This window comes from Ceraceosorus guamensis, assembly GCF_003144195.1.
Source record: "Ceraceosorus guamensis strain MCA 4658 unplaced genomic scaffold IE81scaffold_156, whole genome shotgun sequence".
In the NCBI taxonomy this organism is placed as follows: domain Eukaryota; kingdom Fungi; phylum Basidiomycota; class Exobasidiomycetes; order Ceraceosorales; family Ceraceosoraceae; genus Ceraceosorus; species Ceraceosorus guamensis.
In genome coordinates, this window is record NW_020290151.1 from 7,110 (window position 1) to 24,811 (window position 17,702).

Sequence of the window (17,702 nt, forward strand, 5' to 3'; positions counted from 1 at the left end):
GGTCTGATCCTCGCTCCGGTGATGCCGCTCACACTCGCGCGATGGATTGGAGCCCCCGGTCTGATCCTCGCTCCGGTGATGCCGCTCACACTCGCCCACTCTCGCACGCGCGCCAGACGTGATCGGCAAACCAGTCGTCGTTCGCCTGAACTCAGGGGTGGACTATCACGGCATCTTGACGTGCTTGGATGGGTACATGAACATTGCGCTGGAAGACACGACGGAATGGGTAGAGGGCAGGCAGAGAAATGCTTACGGTGATGCGTTTGTGAGGGGCAACAATGGTGAGTGTGCGCGGGCGGGCGTGCGTGCGTGCGGACGGGCGGACGGGTTGGCCTGAGGGCTGCCATGGCTTGGCATGAGGAGCGTGAGTGTGCCCAAGGGCTCACATGGTGTGGCATCGCATGCGCCCCCCATCCCCCTCCAGTGCTGTACATCACCGCAGCTTGAACGTGCAAACGTACGAGCAGCTCATCAAATCGATAACATCGACGACCTCGCGCTTGTGACTCGCGACTGTGACTGATGAATGTACAAGTCACGTAAATCGATTCGCGATTGGTGATGCGTGATTCACCCACTCGTGAATCTTGAATGTGAATGACCCACCGGGCGCTTAAGCTAGCGCTCCCAGCACAATCAAGCCATCGCCCGCGTTCCCCACCATCGCGTGCGTGCAAGAGGCGCGGATGTATGCGCTGCTGCTATACAAGCTTTTCTGCCTCCACGCAGGCGCGCGCGCGCGCGCAAAACATCTTTCCCGCGCGCGACTTGCCCGCCTCGTCCTCCTTCTCACCCCTCACGCGCAATCTCACCCCTCACGCGCACTCTCACCCCTCACGCGCAATCTCACCCCTCACGCGCAATCTCAACACCCACCCGCTCGCACACACGCACACACGCACACACGCACCACCCCCCCGCGATGCCTTTCGGCCAGCTGGTCGTCGGCTCGCCAGGAGCAGGCAAGACGACGTATTGCGCGGGTGCAAAGGATTTCCTGGCTGCGCTCGGTCGCAAAGCTCACGTGGTCAATCTGGATCCTGCAAACGATGGCGCCAGCAGGTCACCTTACACCGCATCGCTCGACATCAATACGTTGATCAGGGTGCAGGATGTGATGGAGGAGCTGCATCTGGGTCCCAATGGTGCGCTGCTGTACTGCATCGAGTACCTCGAGCAGAACATCCATTGGCTCTTGGATGGCTTGCGCGCCTTGTTGGACCATGATCGCGACGCTTACGTCATCTTTGACATTCCCGGACAAGTGGAGCTGAGCACGAATCATGCGTCGCTTAGAAGCATCATTCAGCAAGTGGAGAGCCAGGCGGGCTACAGGCTGGTGGCGCTGCACCTCGTCGACGCTTCCCACATCACCGACGTTTCGCGCTACATTTCCCTCGTCCTGCTCAGCCTCCGCGCCATGCTCGCTCTCGAGCTGCCTCATATCAATGTGCTATCCAAGATCGACTTGCTGGGGGATGTGGTGGGTGGCGCGCACGTCGAGGATGACGACGAAGACGACGACGACGACGACGACGGAGGCGCACACGATCTCGCATCCTCCTCGATGCCGGGAGCACGCGACGACGGCATGCTCTTCAACCTGTCGTACTACACCCACGCTCAAGACTTGTCCCGCTTGCTAGACGTGGATGCAACGAGCACCTCACCGCGCCACACTCGGCTCAACGAGAGGATCTGCGAACTGGTAGAAGACTTTGGGCTGGTGGGCTTCGAGACGCTGGCAGTGGAGGACAAGCGGAGCATGCTGCGCCTCACTCGCGTTGTTGACAAGGCTGGCGGCTACGTCTTTGCGGGGCAAGGCGGCAGCAGCAGCAGCGCGCCTCAAGAGACGGAGCAGGAGCGATACGAACGATTTCAGCCGGGAAGTCTGTACGCCACCACTGGCATGGTGCCACCTCGCGCAGGTGCGGCGACAGCAGCTGCACTGTTTGGCACAGCGGCTGGTGAGGTCGAGGGATGGGGCGATGCTGGCGATGTGCAGGAGCGATGGCTCGACAATCGCGATGCGTGGGACGAGCATGAGGCGAAGGCAAGCAAAGCGCAGGCAGACGAGGCGCTCGAAAGGAGAGTGTACGCGGCGGCGAACAAAGTCATTCGAGAGGGGGTCACGGCGGCACCAGAGTGACGAGTCCGCGCGCGCGCGGGCGCGTTATGGAGCATGCATGCATTGGCAGGGCAAACGCTTACTAGATGGCTTCAAAAGGCGCGCCGCCTAGATGGCTTCAAAGGCGCGCCGCCTAGATGGCTTCAAAAGGCGCGCCGCCTAGATGGCTTCAAAGGCACACCGAAAATCGTCCACGATATCCCGCAAATCTTCGATGCCGACGCTTACACGCAGCATGTCCTTGCCGATGCCCGCCACCTGGAGTTCCTCGTCGCCAAGGGCTGCGTGGGTGGTGCTGGCTGGATGAATCACCAATGTCCGCGCATCGCCCACGTTTGCCAGGTGCGAAGCCAATTGCAGAGCTTCTGTAAATTTGCCTCCGTCTCCGCGTACGCCCAGCGACAATACCCCTCCAAATCCATTGTGCAGCAACTCCTTGGCCCTCTCGTGCGATTCGTGCGACTCCAAGCCCGGGTAGGATACCCAGGCGCACTTGGGATGCGATTCCAACCATTGCGCCAAAGCCAGCGCGTTATCGACGGTTCTCTGCACCCGCAAAGAGAGGGTCTCGAGACCTTGCAGGCACATGAAAGCGTTGAATGGCGACAGGCAAGCTCCCATGTCTTTTAATATCTCGAATCGGAGACGCATCGCAAAGCTCTTGTTGCCAAAGACTTCCCAGAAGCGTTTGCCGATGAGCGATGCGCCAAGCCAATTTCCACCTCCGTGCGTACCCTCCAACGGCTCCGTCATGGACGGATATCTCTTGCTGGCTCCCCAGTCGAAGCGACCTCCATCGATGACGACACCAGCGATGACGGTACCGTGCCCGCCAATCCACTTGGTCGCGCTCTCGACGACAATATCGACGCCCAAATCGATGGGCTTGCAAAGGTAGCCTCCAGCTCCAAACGTATTGTCGCAGATGGTGACGATGCCGTAGCTCTTTGCCAGTCGCGCAATCGCTGGAATATCGGGAACGTTCCATCGAGGGTTGGAGATGGATTCGATGTACACCGCCTTGGTCTTTTCGTCGATCAGCTTCTCCAGATCGGCAGGCTTGTCCGATGCTGCAAAGCGCGCCTCGATGCCAAAGCGTGACAGCAGCACCTGTTGGGCAAAAAGTTTCAGCGCCCGTTCACGCGCCAGGGCTCGCTACTACGCACCTTGAGCTGATTGTGCGTACCGCCGTATAGGTATGGGGTAGTGACGATGTTGTCGCCCGACTCGCAGATCGTCGAAATCGCCATGAACTGCGCCGACTGGCCGCTCGATGTCGAAACAGCTGCTGAACCACCTTCCAGCATGGCGATCCTCTCTTCAAATACTTCGCAAGTCGGGTTGCCAATCCGTGAGTAGATGTTGGACCCCGCGCCTCCAGATTTGCCAATGTCGAACAGGTCAGCGCCGGAAGCTTGCGTGTCAAAGATGAAGCTGGAGGTGAGGTAGATGGGAACTGCCTTGGCATTGGTCGTCGGATCGCCCCGCCTCTGACCAGCGTGCAGCTGCTGGGTGGAGAAGCCCCATTGCGGATTGTGGGGCTTGATGCCCTTGACGGGAGTTTTGTGAGGAGCCGCCGGAGTCGCGGCGGAGACGTCGTGGCCGTAGCTCTGATCCGAGTGGATAGCTGGTGCCATGGTTGCGTAGAGAAGGCGCAGAGAAGGCGCAGAGAAGGCGTACTTACTGAGGGGCACCGTGCTTGAGCACGATCACGAGCCCTCGCGGCGACCCTTTTAAGAGATCAGCTTTGCGCAACGCAAGCTGACGGCATTTTGCGCCCGTGTCGTCCTCACACCAGAGTCACGAGCACAGCATTCCACTGCCAGTGCAAGGCGAGACCACATCGGATGGCAACCCTCAATCCGACTGTGCGTGATCGGAATCCAGCTGTGCCTATGCTCATTCCAGCTGCGCGTATGCTCAATCCAACTACGCGTGCGTGATCGCATTGCGCAATCCAGCCGCGCGCAATAATATCAAAAGTTTCCCCGCAGAGATCGCCTCGTGTTCGCACGCGTCGAGCTGGTGCGCCTTGCGCGCGCGCCTCGAGGCCAGCAGCTAGCGCGTTTGATCAGCTGCTGCATACGAGATGGAGAAGTTTTGGAATCTTTAGCGCGTCACGTGCGCCGTGCGCCGTGCGCCGAGTCGCAAAATAATCAAGAATGACCGGCCAGTACAGCGACTCGGAGCGAAAGGCCAGTACAGCGACTCGGAGCGAAAGGCAAAACATCTCAATGTCAATTAGCACACACCGCAATCTAGCGACCGCGATGACGCTCTCTCATATACGGGCCGGTAGCCAGCGATCTCTGGTCTCTAACGCTGTCAGCCCCCTATCCTCCCTCCACGGAAACAGCTGCCACCATGGAGTCTCTACCGCAAGCAAGCGCTTCCTTGCCATGGAGCGTGCACAAGATTGGAGGCACCTCCATCGCACGGTATCTCGATCACATCGTCGACAATATCGTCGCGTGAGTATTGTACAAAGCACAGCACAGCGAGCGGAAGCCCGCGCTCACGCCGGCCTCCGCCTCCCCACAGCCCCCGTGCGACTTCGGAGCGCCTCGTGATCGTGTGCAGTGCCAGATCGCTCGCATCCAAAGCAAAAGGCACCACTTCCACGTTGCTCGAAGCGGCGGAAAAGGCCGCCGAGTCGCGTGGCACCTCACAGCGTCGCGCCTCTGACGCACGCGGTCGAGATCAGCGCTGGCGCTTGGACTGCTTTGCGCAGGCAGATCCAGCTCCTTTACGGTCACCTCTGCTCTCACCTCTCCAGAACCCTTCAGGCGTACCGCTGGACCGCGTCACGTCGGCGCTGTTGGACCGCGCTCGAGAGCGCTCCACAAGTGCGAGCACCAGGGCATCCTCGGCGAGCACAAGGACATCCTCGACGCTGTCCTCGATGCGCAATTCCTTGATAGATTTTGCCGACATTCAAGAGAGTCCCCCCAGCAGTCGGGCTTCGGTAGACGAACGATTTGATCCGCGCACAGCAGAGGAATTTGGCTGGCTTTCGGACATCCAAGCACTCCAAGAAGACCACTTTGCCGCCGTGCGCACTCACTGCCAAGATGCGTCGATCGCGGAAAAGTGCCTGTCGGATCTGTCTTGCGATTTCGACGAGCTGTACGCAGTCTTGGCTGCCGTCGAGGTGAATACTTCTCTTGCCAGGAATTCTCCCGCCATCTCCAAGCTGACATTCCTTCTGCCCGCTCGCACCCGCTAGACTCTTGGATTCTTGAGCGCCCAGATGAAGGAACGCATCGTCGCCTTTGGAGAGTTGTGGTCGACGAGAGTGCTGACTGCAGCACTCTGCAGCAAGGTGTGTCTTTTCGCGCACGCCGCGCCCGCGTCTGCTAAATGCCCTTCTGACGCGGTGCGCGTCTTCTTTTAGCACCTCGACGCCTCGGTGGTCAGGCTCGACTCGCTCGCGCTGGACTGGGACACGTGCAGTGCCGACCAGGTCGAAGAGCGCGTCGTCCGGGCGATACGCGATGAGCTCGCGCACAATTCCTCGCGCGTGCTCGTCGTGCCTGGCTACTATGGACCCTTGCCGTACGCCCTGCTCGAAACCGTCGGCCGTGGGTACAGCGATCGGTGCGCTTCCTTGTGTGCCGATGCGCTCAGCGTGTCGTGCATGTTTATTTGGAAAGAGGTGGCTGGAATTCTGCAGGCAAATCCGAACGTGGCTGCCGACGCCAAAGTCATCTCCGCCATCACGAGGAGAGAGGCGCATGAACTGGCAAAGTACGGAAACGAAGTCATCAATGCAGAGGTGAGCTTGACTGTTTTTCTCAGAGTCACTGTATTGTTCACGCGCGTCACCGCCTCCATAGGCCCTCAAGGTCGACAAGAGTGTACGCATCAAGGTGCAGCACGTGCTGTTCCCCGAGGATCCAGGCACTGTCATTGATGGCGTCACTGACGAAGCGGCCCTCTCATCGGGACACGCATCCCGCTTCAGTCTTTCTCTTCTGCCCAACGTTCACTTGATCACTCACGCGCTCGGCTCACCGGCAGCAGTCGCCTTGGCCGCAGAGGTTTCCCGCGGCGACTTTGCAAGGGCTATTGCGACCCAGTCTGATGGAGAAGCAATGACCGTCTGGCTGCAGGCAAATCCCGCAGAGCTCACGAGGCTGACGCAAGCGGCAGCATCCTCGAAAGTCGAGGTGCGTGCGTGCGTGTACGCGAGTGCGTGCGTGTGCGCAGTTGCTCACCCTTGTACCCCCTCCCGCCGCGCAGCTCGTTCGAGATGAAGCAGTAACGCTGCTCGCTCTCACAGGAAGCCGAGACGACGCCACGGCCAAGCTGTGCGTCGCGCTTCCTGCCATACAACCCCCACCATTATCCATCTCGATGTGCGCATTCCCCCTCACCACGCTGTTTGCGGTGCGCTCTTGCAACGCCGAAGAGAATGTGAGGCGAGTGCATGCAGCTCTCGCCAGCGGCGGTTTCTAGGCACGGCGTGAACCTCCTTATAGTCGCAATGCCATGCCATAGCGCAAGGGTGCCTGCATCTTCGCGTCGCGCGTCGCGCGTCGTCAGCCAATGTCCTCAGAGGCGCTGCGTGTCAGGGTCCTGTGCTACGTCGTCAGCGCCTGGGGCACCGACCGCTTCTCCCTTGCTCAGGCAAGCTTGTCACGAATCACTATAGTTGGCCGCTCGCGCGCGCGGGGATCGTACTCGGACCGCGCCTCGCGCCAAGCATGCAATGCAAAAATCTATTCAAATTCGCGTCAAGCATGCGATCCATACATTTGCGAGAATCTACTCTAACGGCACGGCGCCGTCACTGCGCAATCTTGCTCTTCTGTCTCAACTGCTTGCCCTTCCAAATGAGCAAGAGGGACATTGGCAAACCCAAGCAAGCCACGGCTGCGAGGATGACGCTCGCGTTTTGCGCACCCAAGGCGTCGTACATGGGCGTGGTGTAGAGGGGCGATGCGGTGGCCAAGAGGTTGCGAAGCATGACGTTGGCTGCCAGTGCCGATGCCGCCCTGCCTGATGGGGCGTACACATCGATATAGTAGGCGTTCAGAGCGAGCTGCAGCAACACCATTCCTGCACCTACGAGCACTCCAGAGGCCATGGATACGACTGGATGCACGCTCGGGTAGGTCGTGTACGCGAACCAAAAAAGCGCGACAGGCAAGAGGATGGCGGCAATGACCATGCTGGGCAGTCGAGTCTCGGGTGTCGCGTGCCCTTCTTTGGACAGCTTGGCGTACTTTGGTCCGATGATGGCAAAGTACCACACCACGCCAAGCGCATTACCGAGCCACGGTGCCACGAATGCTGTTCCAGACAAACCCAGCGAGAGCGAGTAGATGCGTTCGTATACGAGCGGGTACTGCGTGGATGTGCGTGGGTGTGAGCGGGTGTGAGCGGGTGTGAGCGCGAGTGAGCACGAGTGCGTGCGTGCGCGCGCGCGCTACTCACAATCTCGAGCAGCATGAACAACAAAGAGTATATGAACGCGTGGTAGATGGTCGTCGACAGCAGCATCGGCTCGGTGACCAGCATGACCAGCGGTCTAGCCAGTGTGGAGGTGATTTTGCGCCACAGCGGTCGGTGATCAAATTCGATGGGGGCATACACTTGTCCCTGCGAAGCATCGAGCTTCTCGTTGAGCTGGTGCTCTGCATGCCTCTCGTCAGGCCCGTCTTTCGATGTCTGCAGCTTCGGTCGCAAGCGCGCAGCGAGCTTGCTAACCGCTGGCGTTGCAGTCTCTTCGCTCTTTGCGCCCCTCTCCTGACGCAACCTCTGCGCATTATTGCGGACAATGATGCCGGGCTGCGTCTCGGGAATCAGACAGAGCAGCACGAGGTCAAAGGCTGCAAAGATAGCAATGGCGTAGAGGATCCACCGCCATGATACCGTCTGACCCATCCAATTGGCCCACACTGGGGCGATGGATGGCGCGCCTTGGAGCATCAGCGTGAAAATGGCCACCCAAGGTCTGTGCGGCGGAGGCGTGGGGCTACTGGTGAGGCGACACTCGCGACGCTCATGGCGACACTCAACTCACCCGCGCTCTTCATCTGTAAAGAGGTCACCAAGCGAGCCTCCGCACACGGAAAAGGGCGGACCGGCAAAGAGGCCGCTCACAAACCGAGTGATCAGGAGCGCTGCGGATGGGGCCGAGTGAGCAAGCGCTCCTTCACGCGCGCGGGGCGATACAAGCATCGACGGGACGCACTTTGGATATTCCTTGCACCTCCGCTAGCTGCAGAGAATGCTACGAAACCAGCCATGGAGACGAGATAGACTGGCTTGCGACCAAATGTCTCGCTTAGAGGCGCACCGATGACGGGACCAATCGAGATGCCCAGATTTGCTAGAGAAACGCCCAGCACGGCTACAACCCGTGTGACTTGGAACTCTTCGATGATCTGCTCCGTCCCTCCGCTCTGAGCGGGCGGACATGCGTACAAGAGGTGAGCTGTTGCGAGTCGAGTCAGGTGTCAGTATTGATGCTGCTCACATACGCAGCTGCGGTCATGTCGACGGGTCCAATGCAGAGCCAGATCTGCGAAGCGCATGGTAGCATCAGCCGCGGTCCGACGAGTGCTGCATCCGCGCATCGCACTCACCACGACTGCTATCGCTGCCCGCTTCAAGTAGGGCCAATTGCGGGGATTTGCCCATGGCAAATCGTCGATGCTCAACGTTTGCTCGGACGTGTCGTTTTGCGCTGAATTCTCCAGAGCCTCTGCCTTTGCTCTCGATTTGGCTCCCCGTTCCACCTCGACGTCCTCGCCGGTATCGTTGCACGCTGTTGCTTCGCCATCGCCATCGCTCACACTATGAGGGCTGGAACTCGAAGCACCAGCTTGCGCCTCGTCTGCCGGGATTGTGAGCGGGGCGCTTTCTTTTGTGGTGACCATGATGGACTGTTTGGAAAAGCGGTAGCCAATGTGCTGCTGGCTGATCGTGGTCGAGGGCTGCGTTTGGAAATGACCTTCTTGAAGTCATTCCGCCTCTGCTCTTGCGTGCGCAACAGTCCATCCAACATGCGCTCATCGCCGAATGGGAGATCGAGATGAGTAATGGGGCCACTCCACATGATGTCGAACGTGCCGATGGCGGTTCGTCTTGCGCAATGGGGAAACTCCGACGCACAGCAAAGCGCGACTGTGACTGTCCTCTGACGGACGTGAATTCTTCGCATGCTATACCGTACAATCAAGAATACAAAAGCAGAGCCCCATGCAGTAAGGCACGACACGAGGCCTATATGCACCCAGAACTAGCGTCCACGCCTGTGCATGCATCGCGCAACCTAGCGCGCTTGCGTCATTGTCATTTGCCCTCCGCATCGAGCGGGAGATGAGATGAGCCGTTTGGCGCTGTCAAGCAGTCACGGATGCTGAAAGCAAGAGGGTCAATCAAGATCAAGATTCCTCGACTATTTGCATTCGCACGACTGCGCACCCAACCGTGTGTGCGTCTGTGCACGTTGCCAGGAGCGAGCGACCGTTGGAAAGAGTCACGGAATGGAATCGTGAATTCGATTCGTGATCCGATCCCAACCAGCAGCGAGATCTCTCGGCCAAGTCATGCATGCTGCATGGCGGCGTGATGCACATTCGCGAATTTCCGTCACCGTGCATGCGTTTGGACGTGACTGCGTGTCCACAGCGCATCTCCGGCTGTGACCTCTCTTGATCCTTGCATGACCAGCAAGCAACGATGAGCAGCCGTGTCAGAACCGCTGCGTCAACGAAACCGCCCGAGAGACGAGTTTGAGTCGTGAAACGCCAATGTAGTGAAAACACGAATGCAAACCAGTTTCCCCCGCGCTGCGATGCGAATCACGACATCATGCCCGGGGGGGTCGCCTACACTTTCATCGAGTCTGCTCGACTTGAAACGGCGCTGATTCATTGTGAATGCTCCGCCTCGCGGCCCTTTCCGAGTAGGACCGGCTGGCCGAAGCCCCTCTCCCATTCGCCCGGCTCCCACGCCCACTTGCCGCGTTGCGCGCGTTGCGCCCCTTGTCGCCTTGCAAGACGCGATGGAGCTTGCGTGAGGAGCGACCACATCAGAGCTGTTCGAAACAAGCTTTGGATCGTCCCCTCGCGATCGTCGGAGTTGCAAAGCCGTGATGAGGGCCTCACAGGCATGTACAGTTTAGATGCGCGTGCCAGGTTGACATTCGTATTGTACAGTAGAGACGTGTAAATCGCACCGCAAGCACGAAACACCCAGAAGAAGCTTTCACCCGCCGCTTCGATGCGGTGCAGCGAGCGCGGCTGTGCATGGATCTGCAGCGGCTGTTTCCATTCACACTTGCCTTGCCGTCCGTCGCACAACCCCGCAGGCTTGAAGCAACTGTGCGGAGATATTGCCCACCCAAGGTTCGAGCCACGACCCGTGGAGGAAGGAGCAAGTTCATCAAAGTTCGGCTACCACCCTATCCGCCTTTCCCCTGTTCCTCCGCTTTGCGCCGCGATCGATGCACGGACCTCCAATCCTTTGCTGTGGCTGGTCAGAGGAACGGCCTCTTTTTTTTTTTTTTGTTGAAGCTAGCCATTCAGTCTTTCAAGTGCCTCGACGGTGCTCCCAATCGATGACGCAGTGCGCGAGGACATCAGGACTGCCCGTCGAGCAATTCACGCTTGCCCGACGCGAGGCGAGGCCCGCTATTCCTCCGAAATTCGCGGCACTCCTTGACTCCGTGACTCCGGTTGAAGAAAGGCTTTGCTGGTGCGCTAGCTTGTACGTTTGCCCGAGCAGCAGGGTCGACATGGAGTTTGTGCAGATTCAGCCTTGGTACTCACGTTTAGTATACTGCAAGTCGGGTCACTTGGCAAGCGGCAGCGAGATCGCCAAATCAGGACTGCCCACCCTTTTGTGATGGTCAGTCAGGATGCGATCGTCACATTGCCAGAGCCGTTCAAACGATCGCGCTGGCATTCGCAAAATGGGAAAGTCCTTTGCGCTGCGCTGACAATCGCGAGTACGTGGCTCTCAGTGCTGCACACAGCCTTTCAGATGAGATGCGCAGCCGAGCGAGACCCTTGCCGTGATGAACGTGCACAGCCAGGATTGCATTCGATTCGCAAAGAATTTGGGCTTTGTGTGGGCTGCGGGAACGCAAAGACGCACAACCCGGACAATTGTAGCGCTGCGCCCAGCTCTACTTAGAAACTCTTCGCAGCGCGCTAGTGATGGCACGTTTGTTGTGGACAGTCATTGTTCGACACTTGGACAATGCGAAGTTTGTCCGTGCTGCACTTTTCCGTCAGGCACGGGACCAAATTGCATACACAAGCTCGGGCTTGAGCTTCTTCTGGGGTCGAGCACACCATTTGCGCTCTCGCGTCTCGATTGCCGCGGCAAAGTCGCTCAGACACTCGCGCTGCGCTCCTCGACTCGAGCCGCCGGCTACGTGGTATCCAAGGTTCAAAGTGAGGTCATTCTCGATTTCGAGGTCATTGCTCTGCGCAGCACGCTCACCCAGACAATGACCGTTCTCCCTTCCATTTCTCTCACCGATTTCTCTCAAACGACCTTCAAAAAGCGCATCTTCGAGAGATATTCCCTTTTGCATCCCACACCATCAACAACTCATCCACACGCATCATGAGGTCGTGTCTAGACGAGCTACCGTTACCTCTCTTGGAAGCCGCGGGCTGCTCCATGCCATCGTCCAGCTCGACGACGCAAAACAGATCGACGCAAGAGGGGCTGCGCGGTGGGAGCGGCAGCAAGTCTCACAGTACGGACTCGAGAGAAGAAGTGCAGCCGTTGGGCATGGGCGCTGGAGGCCACCGACGCAACAGCGCTTGCGGAGGACCCATCGCTACTCTTCGCACATCCATCCGACAGTCCAGTTTCAACGGGAATACATCTGCGATGCTTGGCGCAACGACCGCCGCAGCTGCAGGGTCTGGAGGCGTCGCGCGCAACACGTCCAGATCCGCTTCTCGGTCGAGCTCTATTTCCTACTCTCGGGCCAACAGCGGCCGTTCTTCGCCCACACGCAACGTCACGTCCAGCTGCGCAGGTCATGCTCACCTCACCTCACCGCAACTCGCTCCCTACAATGGCATCTCTGCCCAATCCCTAGCCGAGCTGGGCATCTTTCCTGCGGACTGCAATGCGTCCGCCCAATTGACTCTTCATGACCACGGCGCGGCCGCCAGCGCCGCCGAAGACGGCAGGGGCAGAGCCATCAAACGCATCAGCAGCATCGAAGAGGATCTCAAAAGTCACGCCAGGTTCGAAGCGCCCCCTCATGAAAGCAGCCGCTCCCACGACATGAGCATGCGTGCCTACGACGCCAGCACATCTCGACGTCAAAGTCAGTCCAATCGCAGTAGGGAACGAGCAGTGATGCGGATGAATAATGAGCGAGCACGACGTCAGACCCTCACAGAGTACTTTGAGGTGAGTGTGTTGCGCCGATTCGACCGCTTCGGTCTTTACGTCTCATCGCAAAGTTCTGAATACTCTACAGCAACTGGAAGAACGTCTGTTCACCGATCCCGGTCGCGCTTCGAAAGTCGCAGTGCTCGAGAAAGCCCTTGGCGTGCTGAACGCCGTTCCTGAACTTGTGCAAGAAGTCGTCCAATTGCGCGCAAGAGTCGCGGATGAAGCAAAGTGGCGGCAAGAGCTGGAAGCTTCGAGCTGCCCCCAATGTCACCAGACAAGTGCCTCGTCAACCGATCGAGCACGCGTCGTAGACGCTACAGACGTGGCCGCCGATCTCAACGTTCCCTCAGGTCAGGCGGGCAGCTCGTCCCATTGCACCAACCACTGGCCCGAATCAGGCTACCCTACTCACAATGGCAGCACCACAAACGATGCGCCATCCATCCAAGCTTCTGCTCAAGTGTACCCTGCAAGCGTAGGCGGAGCACCCAGGTCGGCAAATTTCGACTTGACCTCGGCATCGTGGTCGCCGACGAGCATGCTGTCAACCGATGGCCAAAACTTTATCGCCTCGATTGAGGATCTCTGGGCAAAGGTGGACGGCAAGGCGCAGCGTCGACGCGGCTCTGAGATCAGCGCGGCCTCCATTGACCTGCCCACGGCTCCTTCCAGCACGACTCTAGGCACGACGCCAAGCACAACTCTAGGAAGCGGCTCCTGCACCTCACCACTCTCGCCTCTGACTTGCATTACTCAAGCAAGCTCGCCCACTACCGATCGTGATGCTGTTCGGTTAGGTACGCAAGATCTCTTTGCAGGCATGGACGTCAACGAAGAGGTCAAGAGATGGATGGCACACTATTTAGCCAATCTTCACAACCCGCCTACTGCGGGTGCAGCTTCAGCTCCCACGTCCGCTGCCACGCGCGAGAAAGCAGAATTCATGGACCTGAGCTGAGCGCAGTCTTTTGCCCCCCCCCACCCTTTCTTTCGTTTGTATACTCGCCAATCTTGTATCACTTTCGTCACGCCTTTCGAGCTAATTGCATGCATGTAATCGAATCACGAAACGCAAAGAAGCTGCTCGATCTTGGAAGCCACAAGATCTCTCTTGATGAGGAACGCGTCGTGACCGTCCACGCTCTCGATGGCGCAAAGCTCCGAGTCTAGAAATCGAGCCATATCCTGTTGTTCGGAAAAGGCAAAGAGTCGGTCTGTTGGTATGCCCAACACGACGACTTTTTCCCCTTCCTTTCCGAGTGCTTGCGTGGCCTCCTCGCATCGCAGGAATCGCCTCACTGTGCAGATGTCCCGTCCATAAAAGACATCGTGCGCGTCCATCTTGTGCAGCAGGTGGACGTAGCAATTTGCATCGAATCGATCGACGAGCTTCTGTCCTTGATAGCGCAGGTACGATTGCACTGGCTGCACAGTCGCTTCAAGCAATGGATGGCTGGATGGACTGATGGAGGAGGCGCGTCGACTCGTGGGATACCAAGTGGCGGACGAGTGAACGTCATCGTTTGCGACCTCGCTCGCGACGTGGATATTGACCCCGCTGCTTCTTCCGCGTCCCTCTTCCCCTTCGCTCGCACAAGCCGACAAGGGTGGAGACGGCGGTAGAGAGATTGCGCTTCTCGCTGCTGCCGTTCTGGATGCCAACGAGGTGCTGCGACGCTGAAATTTGTGCTTGTAAGCTTCTTCCGATCTGAACGTCATCATGGCCATCTGCCTTGCGATCGATAGACCAAGATCCGGCCCAGCGGTGCTGCTGCTGGCGGTGCTGCTGGCGGTGCTGCTGGCGGTGCTGCTGGTGCTTCCTCGCCGCGCATCAGCCACGGAAGATCTTCTCGACGGACTTTGCCAGCAGTACCTTCCCTCATCGAAAGCTGGGTCCATCTGTATGGCCGCCCGTTGGATCTCATTCCAGCCCATGATCCAAGATGAAGACGTCAATGTGCTCGCGATCGGCATCAAGGTTCGCACAGGAATTCGAGGTGACGCCCCTCCTTCCGCGCAACCGGCAAGAGCCAGCTCGAGGACGAGCATGCCGCCCATGGATCCACCGAGTGCGCAAGCGATGCTCTTTACTCCGAGGTGTGCGAGCGCATGCAATTGCAGTTGGGCATCGTCTCGCGTGTTTGTGAGCGGGAAATCAGGACCGTAGCATTTGCCAGTCCTCTCGTCGATGCTGAGCGGCGAGCTGGAGCCATAAGGTGAACCTAGAATGTTGGCGCAAAACACAAAGTATTTGGTAGTGTCGATTGCAAATGCGGCGCTCGGACTCGATCGTGCTGCTTCGCCATTATGACTCCGTATCAACGGGTCCGCGCTCTCCTTTGATAGAGCCGCATCCCTGGCCTCCTCTTTGCGATGCGGGACATTGTTGGGACCGACAAGGCCTGGCCACCAATCTTGCACATCCTGGCTGCCCGTCATGGCATGACCGATGACGATGCAATTATCGCCCTGCTCGTTCAACGTACCCCAAGTGCTATACTCGAGGACTGCAGGGGAGAGGGCGTCACCAGAGGTGAGCACCAATCGAGAGAGCGTGTAGCGAGGCATAATGAAGACTGCGAGCGTGTGCGTGTGTGCGGGCGCGTATGTGCTGGGTGAGCGGGTTATGGAGGCGATCTCTGTACGACATTCAAGACCAAAAGTTGCCGTTCAAGGTTCAGCATATGAGACATCGCTCCAAGCAGAGGCCCTCGCAGTGCAGTGCAGTGCAGTGCAGTGCGAGCCCTTTGGGAGGCGATCCCGCTAGAGTGGATCATCCGTCCTGCTTTTTGCTGCGCGCGGCGTCTTGCTGCCTCCTCCGCCGCCTTTCGCATCCGTCTCCGCTCTGACGAGTAGGAGCTTTGCGTACTGCGAGACCCGCTGTGCGCTCGCTGCACAAGCCGAGATATGGTGACTACTTGTTCACTATACCCCTTCCAATCGCCTCCACTGTCCGTGATCGGCCTACGCATCGTCGCCGTCTCAGCTGCCTGCTGCTGAATCCTGGTGACTGGTCTTGATGGTGTGATGGTTCAACACGTCATGCATTCGTGATTCATTCACATTTGCCTCGAAGCCTTGGCCTCGTGATCCAATTCAGGCAGCGGCTGGCTGCATGACCTCGCATGCAGCAGCATCCCGCGCTAACGTCGAAATTCCGCGCCGCTTGAGCTCGCGCAGGCGCAGGCGCGACGCCATCTCGATCGATCGACTCTGCCATCCTCAGCAGAGATGAGCGACTCGCCGCTCACTCACGAATCCCAACCATTCGTGTATTCGCATAGCAGATCTCAGACGACAGCGAACGAGCCATTCCCTCATCGTCGTTCACTCTTTTTCTCGCTTTGTGTGCAGCGCTGCCTCCGTGGCATGCCGCACATTCGCACACAGCTGGCCAACGGTAGCAGACCCCCGACTGGATCAATGACGTACACATCTTCCCACTTCGAATGCTGGCGTGCAAGCATTGCACAATGCAAACGCTCTGGCATGCTCCACCCAATGAGGGCAATGCATACCTCCTCTCCCGAGTCAGGCGCGTGCTCATCGCCCCGCACTCGTTTGGGAGTATTTAGGTCCAGACGCACGCCCATGACGTGACAGCTCCGCGCCTTCAATCAACGTCGACGAATGATCCTCTGAAGCTCCTCGACTAAGTTGCGGTCCGCCCTCACCCACGCACACAACTTACCTGATCCCTCATGACGATCATTGGCGATTACGCCGTGTGGCCCGCTGGTCTGCCGTGGAGCGCCACCACTTTGCTCTTGGCTGCAGTAGCCGGCCTCACCTTGGTCGTGCTCGTCGCAGCTCTGGCATCCATCGTGCCACCTGCCCCGCTAGCAGGCATTCCCTCACCTCCAGGCGACTTTTTGACGGGCCACGTGTACAAGCGCACGGCGAACCCACCCAAACAATTCCTCAAATGGTCTCAAGAGCTCAAGAGCGGAGTTTTCCAGATTCGACTTGGACGCAAACGCGTGCTGGTCATCAATACGGTTCGCGAAGCTCACGAACTGCTAGCCAAGCTGGGCGACTCTTTCTCCTCCAGGCCTACCCTCTTCACCTTTCACCAACAGGTCGTCAAGGGTCAATTTGTCAAGCTGACTCTGGCCAGCGCACCTTGGGGTGAGGTCACGCAGCGCAAACGCAAAGCTGGCCTGCCCCCACTCAACAATTCGCTCGTGGAGAGCTATGTTCCCTTGCTCACAGTGATGGGCAGGGAGCTGATTCAAGGACTGCTCAGCGACTACCAAGCATCCAACGAGAGGGTGGGAGATGGTCAGAATTGGGCTGTGCTCGATTCTGCAGACACGATTAGGAGATTCACTGTGAGCGCTTCTCCGCTTTGGTGCGGCGTGCGTTGTAAGCGGGCGCTCACCATTCATTCGCACGTTCCATCTGCAGCGCATGGCGGCAATTGGCGTCAACTTTGGAATGACGCCAAAGGAAGTGGACGACTCGTGGAGGGAACTGGCTGCCACTTGGACCAACGGATATCAAGATCCCACAAAGGAGCAAATCGAAGCCGTCACGCCGGAATTGCTGCACGAAATGTCTACCTACATTGGCAGAGGTTCCGAGTGAGTGCGAAGTGTGCACTGGCACTCGTGCAATCGTCCGCCGCTGATTTTCCTTCCTGCCCCCCCACCAGCGTACGCTCTCAACACGGCATGCCTCAGGACTGGCTTCCTCCCCTCAGAATCTTTGGTCGGCCCGAAGATGGGGATGTGTGCGAGGCGGTGCTCAAACTGCGCACCATCTACATGAATCGACTCTTGAAAGCGCTAAAGCAGCGTCAAGCGGATGGAAAGGATGTTCCGTCGGTGTTGGGCAACATTGTCCTTCAAGAGAGGGTCAAGCTGAATCACGACGAGATGATCAGCCTGTGCAACAGCATGGCCGCCACAGGACTAGACCAGCATTTCCACTCGGCAATGCAATGGGCCATTGGCTTTCTTGCTGCTAATCCGCAAGCGCAGAGCAAAGCTTACGATGACCTCCTGCAGCAGCACAAGGGCGAGCGTTTCCCAGACTTTTCCCAAGCCAAGAGCGACTACTTGATGGCCACCGTCAAGGAGAGTCTGCGATTGAGCACTCCCCTGCGTCTCAGCATGCCTCGTCTTACCAACGAAGACGTCGTCTGGCGTGGCAACATCATTCCAAAGGTGGGTGTGGGAGAGGAGCGGGG

At 58.4% G+C, this 17,702-nt stretch overlaps 8 protein-coding genes across 8 annotated transcripts in view; 5 read left to right on the forward strand and 3 right to left on the reverse strand.

Moving 5' to 3' along the window:
• IE81DRAFT_350557 (Sm-like ribonucleo protein) overlaps positions 1-450 on the forward strand; it is a gene marked incomplete at both ends in the record, with an annotated part of 826 nt that extends 376 nt beyond the window's left edge. Inside the window, 2 exons of the mRNA XM_025516559.1 lie at positions 117-284; positions 428-450. Of these exons, the coding sequence (XP_025366163.1) occupies positions 117-284; positions 428-450 (191 nt within the window). The remainder of the gene's footprint in view (positions 1-116; positions 285-427) is intronic.
• A 349-nt stretch (positions 451-799) lies between these two features.
• Positions 800-2,221, forward strand: IE81DRAFT_57742 (hypothetical protein). The gene has a single exon (XM_025517459.1). It carries the CDS (start codon positions 926-928, stop codon positions 2,150-2,152), a length of 1,227 nt encoding a protein of 408 aa, XP_025366164.1. The 5' UTR covers positions 800-925; the 3' UTR covers positions 2,153-2,221.
• IE81DRAFT_353758 (O-acetylhomoserine/O-acetylserine sulfhydrylase) lies at positions 2,222-3,768 on the reverse strand (the record flags this gene model as incomplete). Its single annotated transcript, XM_025516655.1, has 3 exons — positions 2,222-3,241; positions 3,298-3,681; positions 3,727-3,768. The coding sequence occupies 3 exons, from the start codon at positions 3,766-3,768 to the stop codon at positions 2,291-2,293; spliced, it is 1,377 nt and encodes a 458-aa protein (XP_025366165.1). The 3' UTR covers positions 2,222-2,290.
• A 514-nt stretch (positions 3,769-4,282) lies between these two features.
• IE81DRAFT_57855 (Aspartate/glutamate/uridylate kinase) lies at positions 4,283-6,565 on the forward strand. Its single transcript, XM_025517460.1, has 6 exons — positions 4,283-4,602; positions 4,673-5,282; positions 5,358-5,453; positions 5,526-5,906; positions 6,096-6,300; positions 6,374-6,565. Exons 1-5 carry the CDS (start codon positions 4,496-4,498, stop codon positions 6,213-6,215), a joined length of 1,314 nt encoding a protein of 437 aa, XP_025366166.1. The 5' UTR covers positions 4,283-4,495; the 3' UTR covers positions 6,216-6,300; positions 6,374-6,565.
• A 289-nt stretch (positions 6,566-6,854) lies between these two features.
• Positions 6,855-9,299, reverse strand: IE81DRAFT_326968 (MFS general substrate transporter). Its single transcript, XM_025514961.1, has 6 exons — positions 8,725-9,299; positions 8,616-8,660; positions 8,331-8,541; positions 8,160-8,259; positions 7,571-8,090; positions 6,855-7,481 (listed from the first exon to the last, which is right to left on the reverse strand). Exons 1-6 carry the CDS (start codon positions 9,016-9,018, stop codon positions 6,921-6,923), a joined length of 1,731 nt encoding a protein of 576 aa, XP_025366167.1. The 5' UTR covers positions 9,019-9,299; the 3' UTR covers positions 6,855-6,920.
• A 2,420-nt stretch (positions 9,300-11,719) lies between these two features.
• On the forward strand, positions 11,720-13,469 carry IE81DRAFT_350562 (hypothetical protein; the record flags this gene model as incomplete). The annotated part of the gene is made up of 2 exons (XM_025516560.1): positions 11,720-12,526; positions 12,597-13,469. 2 exons carry the CDS (start codon positions 11,720-11,722, stop codon positions 13,467-13,469), a joined length of 1,680 nt encoding a protein of 559 aa, XP_025366168.1.
• A 43-nt stretch (positions 13,470-13,512) lies between these two features.
• On the reverse strand, positions 13,513-15,536 carry IE81DRAFT_326971 (homoserine O-acetyltransferase). Its single transcript, XM_025514962.1, has one exon. It carries the CDS (start codon positions 15,077-15,079, stop codon positions 13,574-13,576), a length of 1,506 nt encoding a protein of 501 aa, XP_025366169.1. The 5' UTR covers positions 15,080-15,536; the 3' UTR covers positions 13,513-13,573.
• A 204-nt stretch (positions 15,537-15,740) lies between these two features.
• IE81DRAFT_326972 (cytochrome P450) lies at positions 15,741-17,680 on the forward strand (the record flags this gene model as incomplete). The annotated part of the gene is made up of 3 exons (XM_025514963.1): positions 15,741-16,842; positions 16,919-17,094; positions 17,166-17,680. Coding segments are annotated over exons 1-3 (1,321 nt in total), but the record flags the coding sequence as incomplete, so codon positions are not given.
• Between the last annotated feature and the right edge of the window lie 22 nt (positions 17,681-17,702).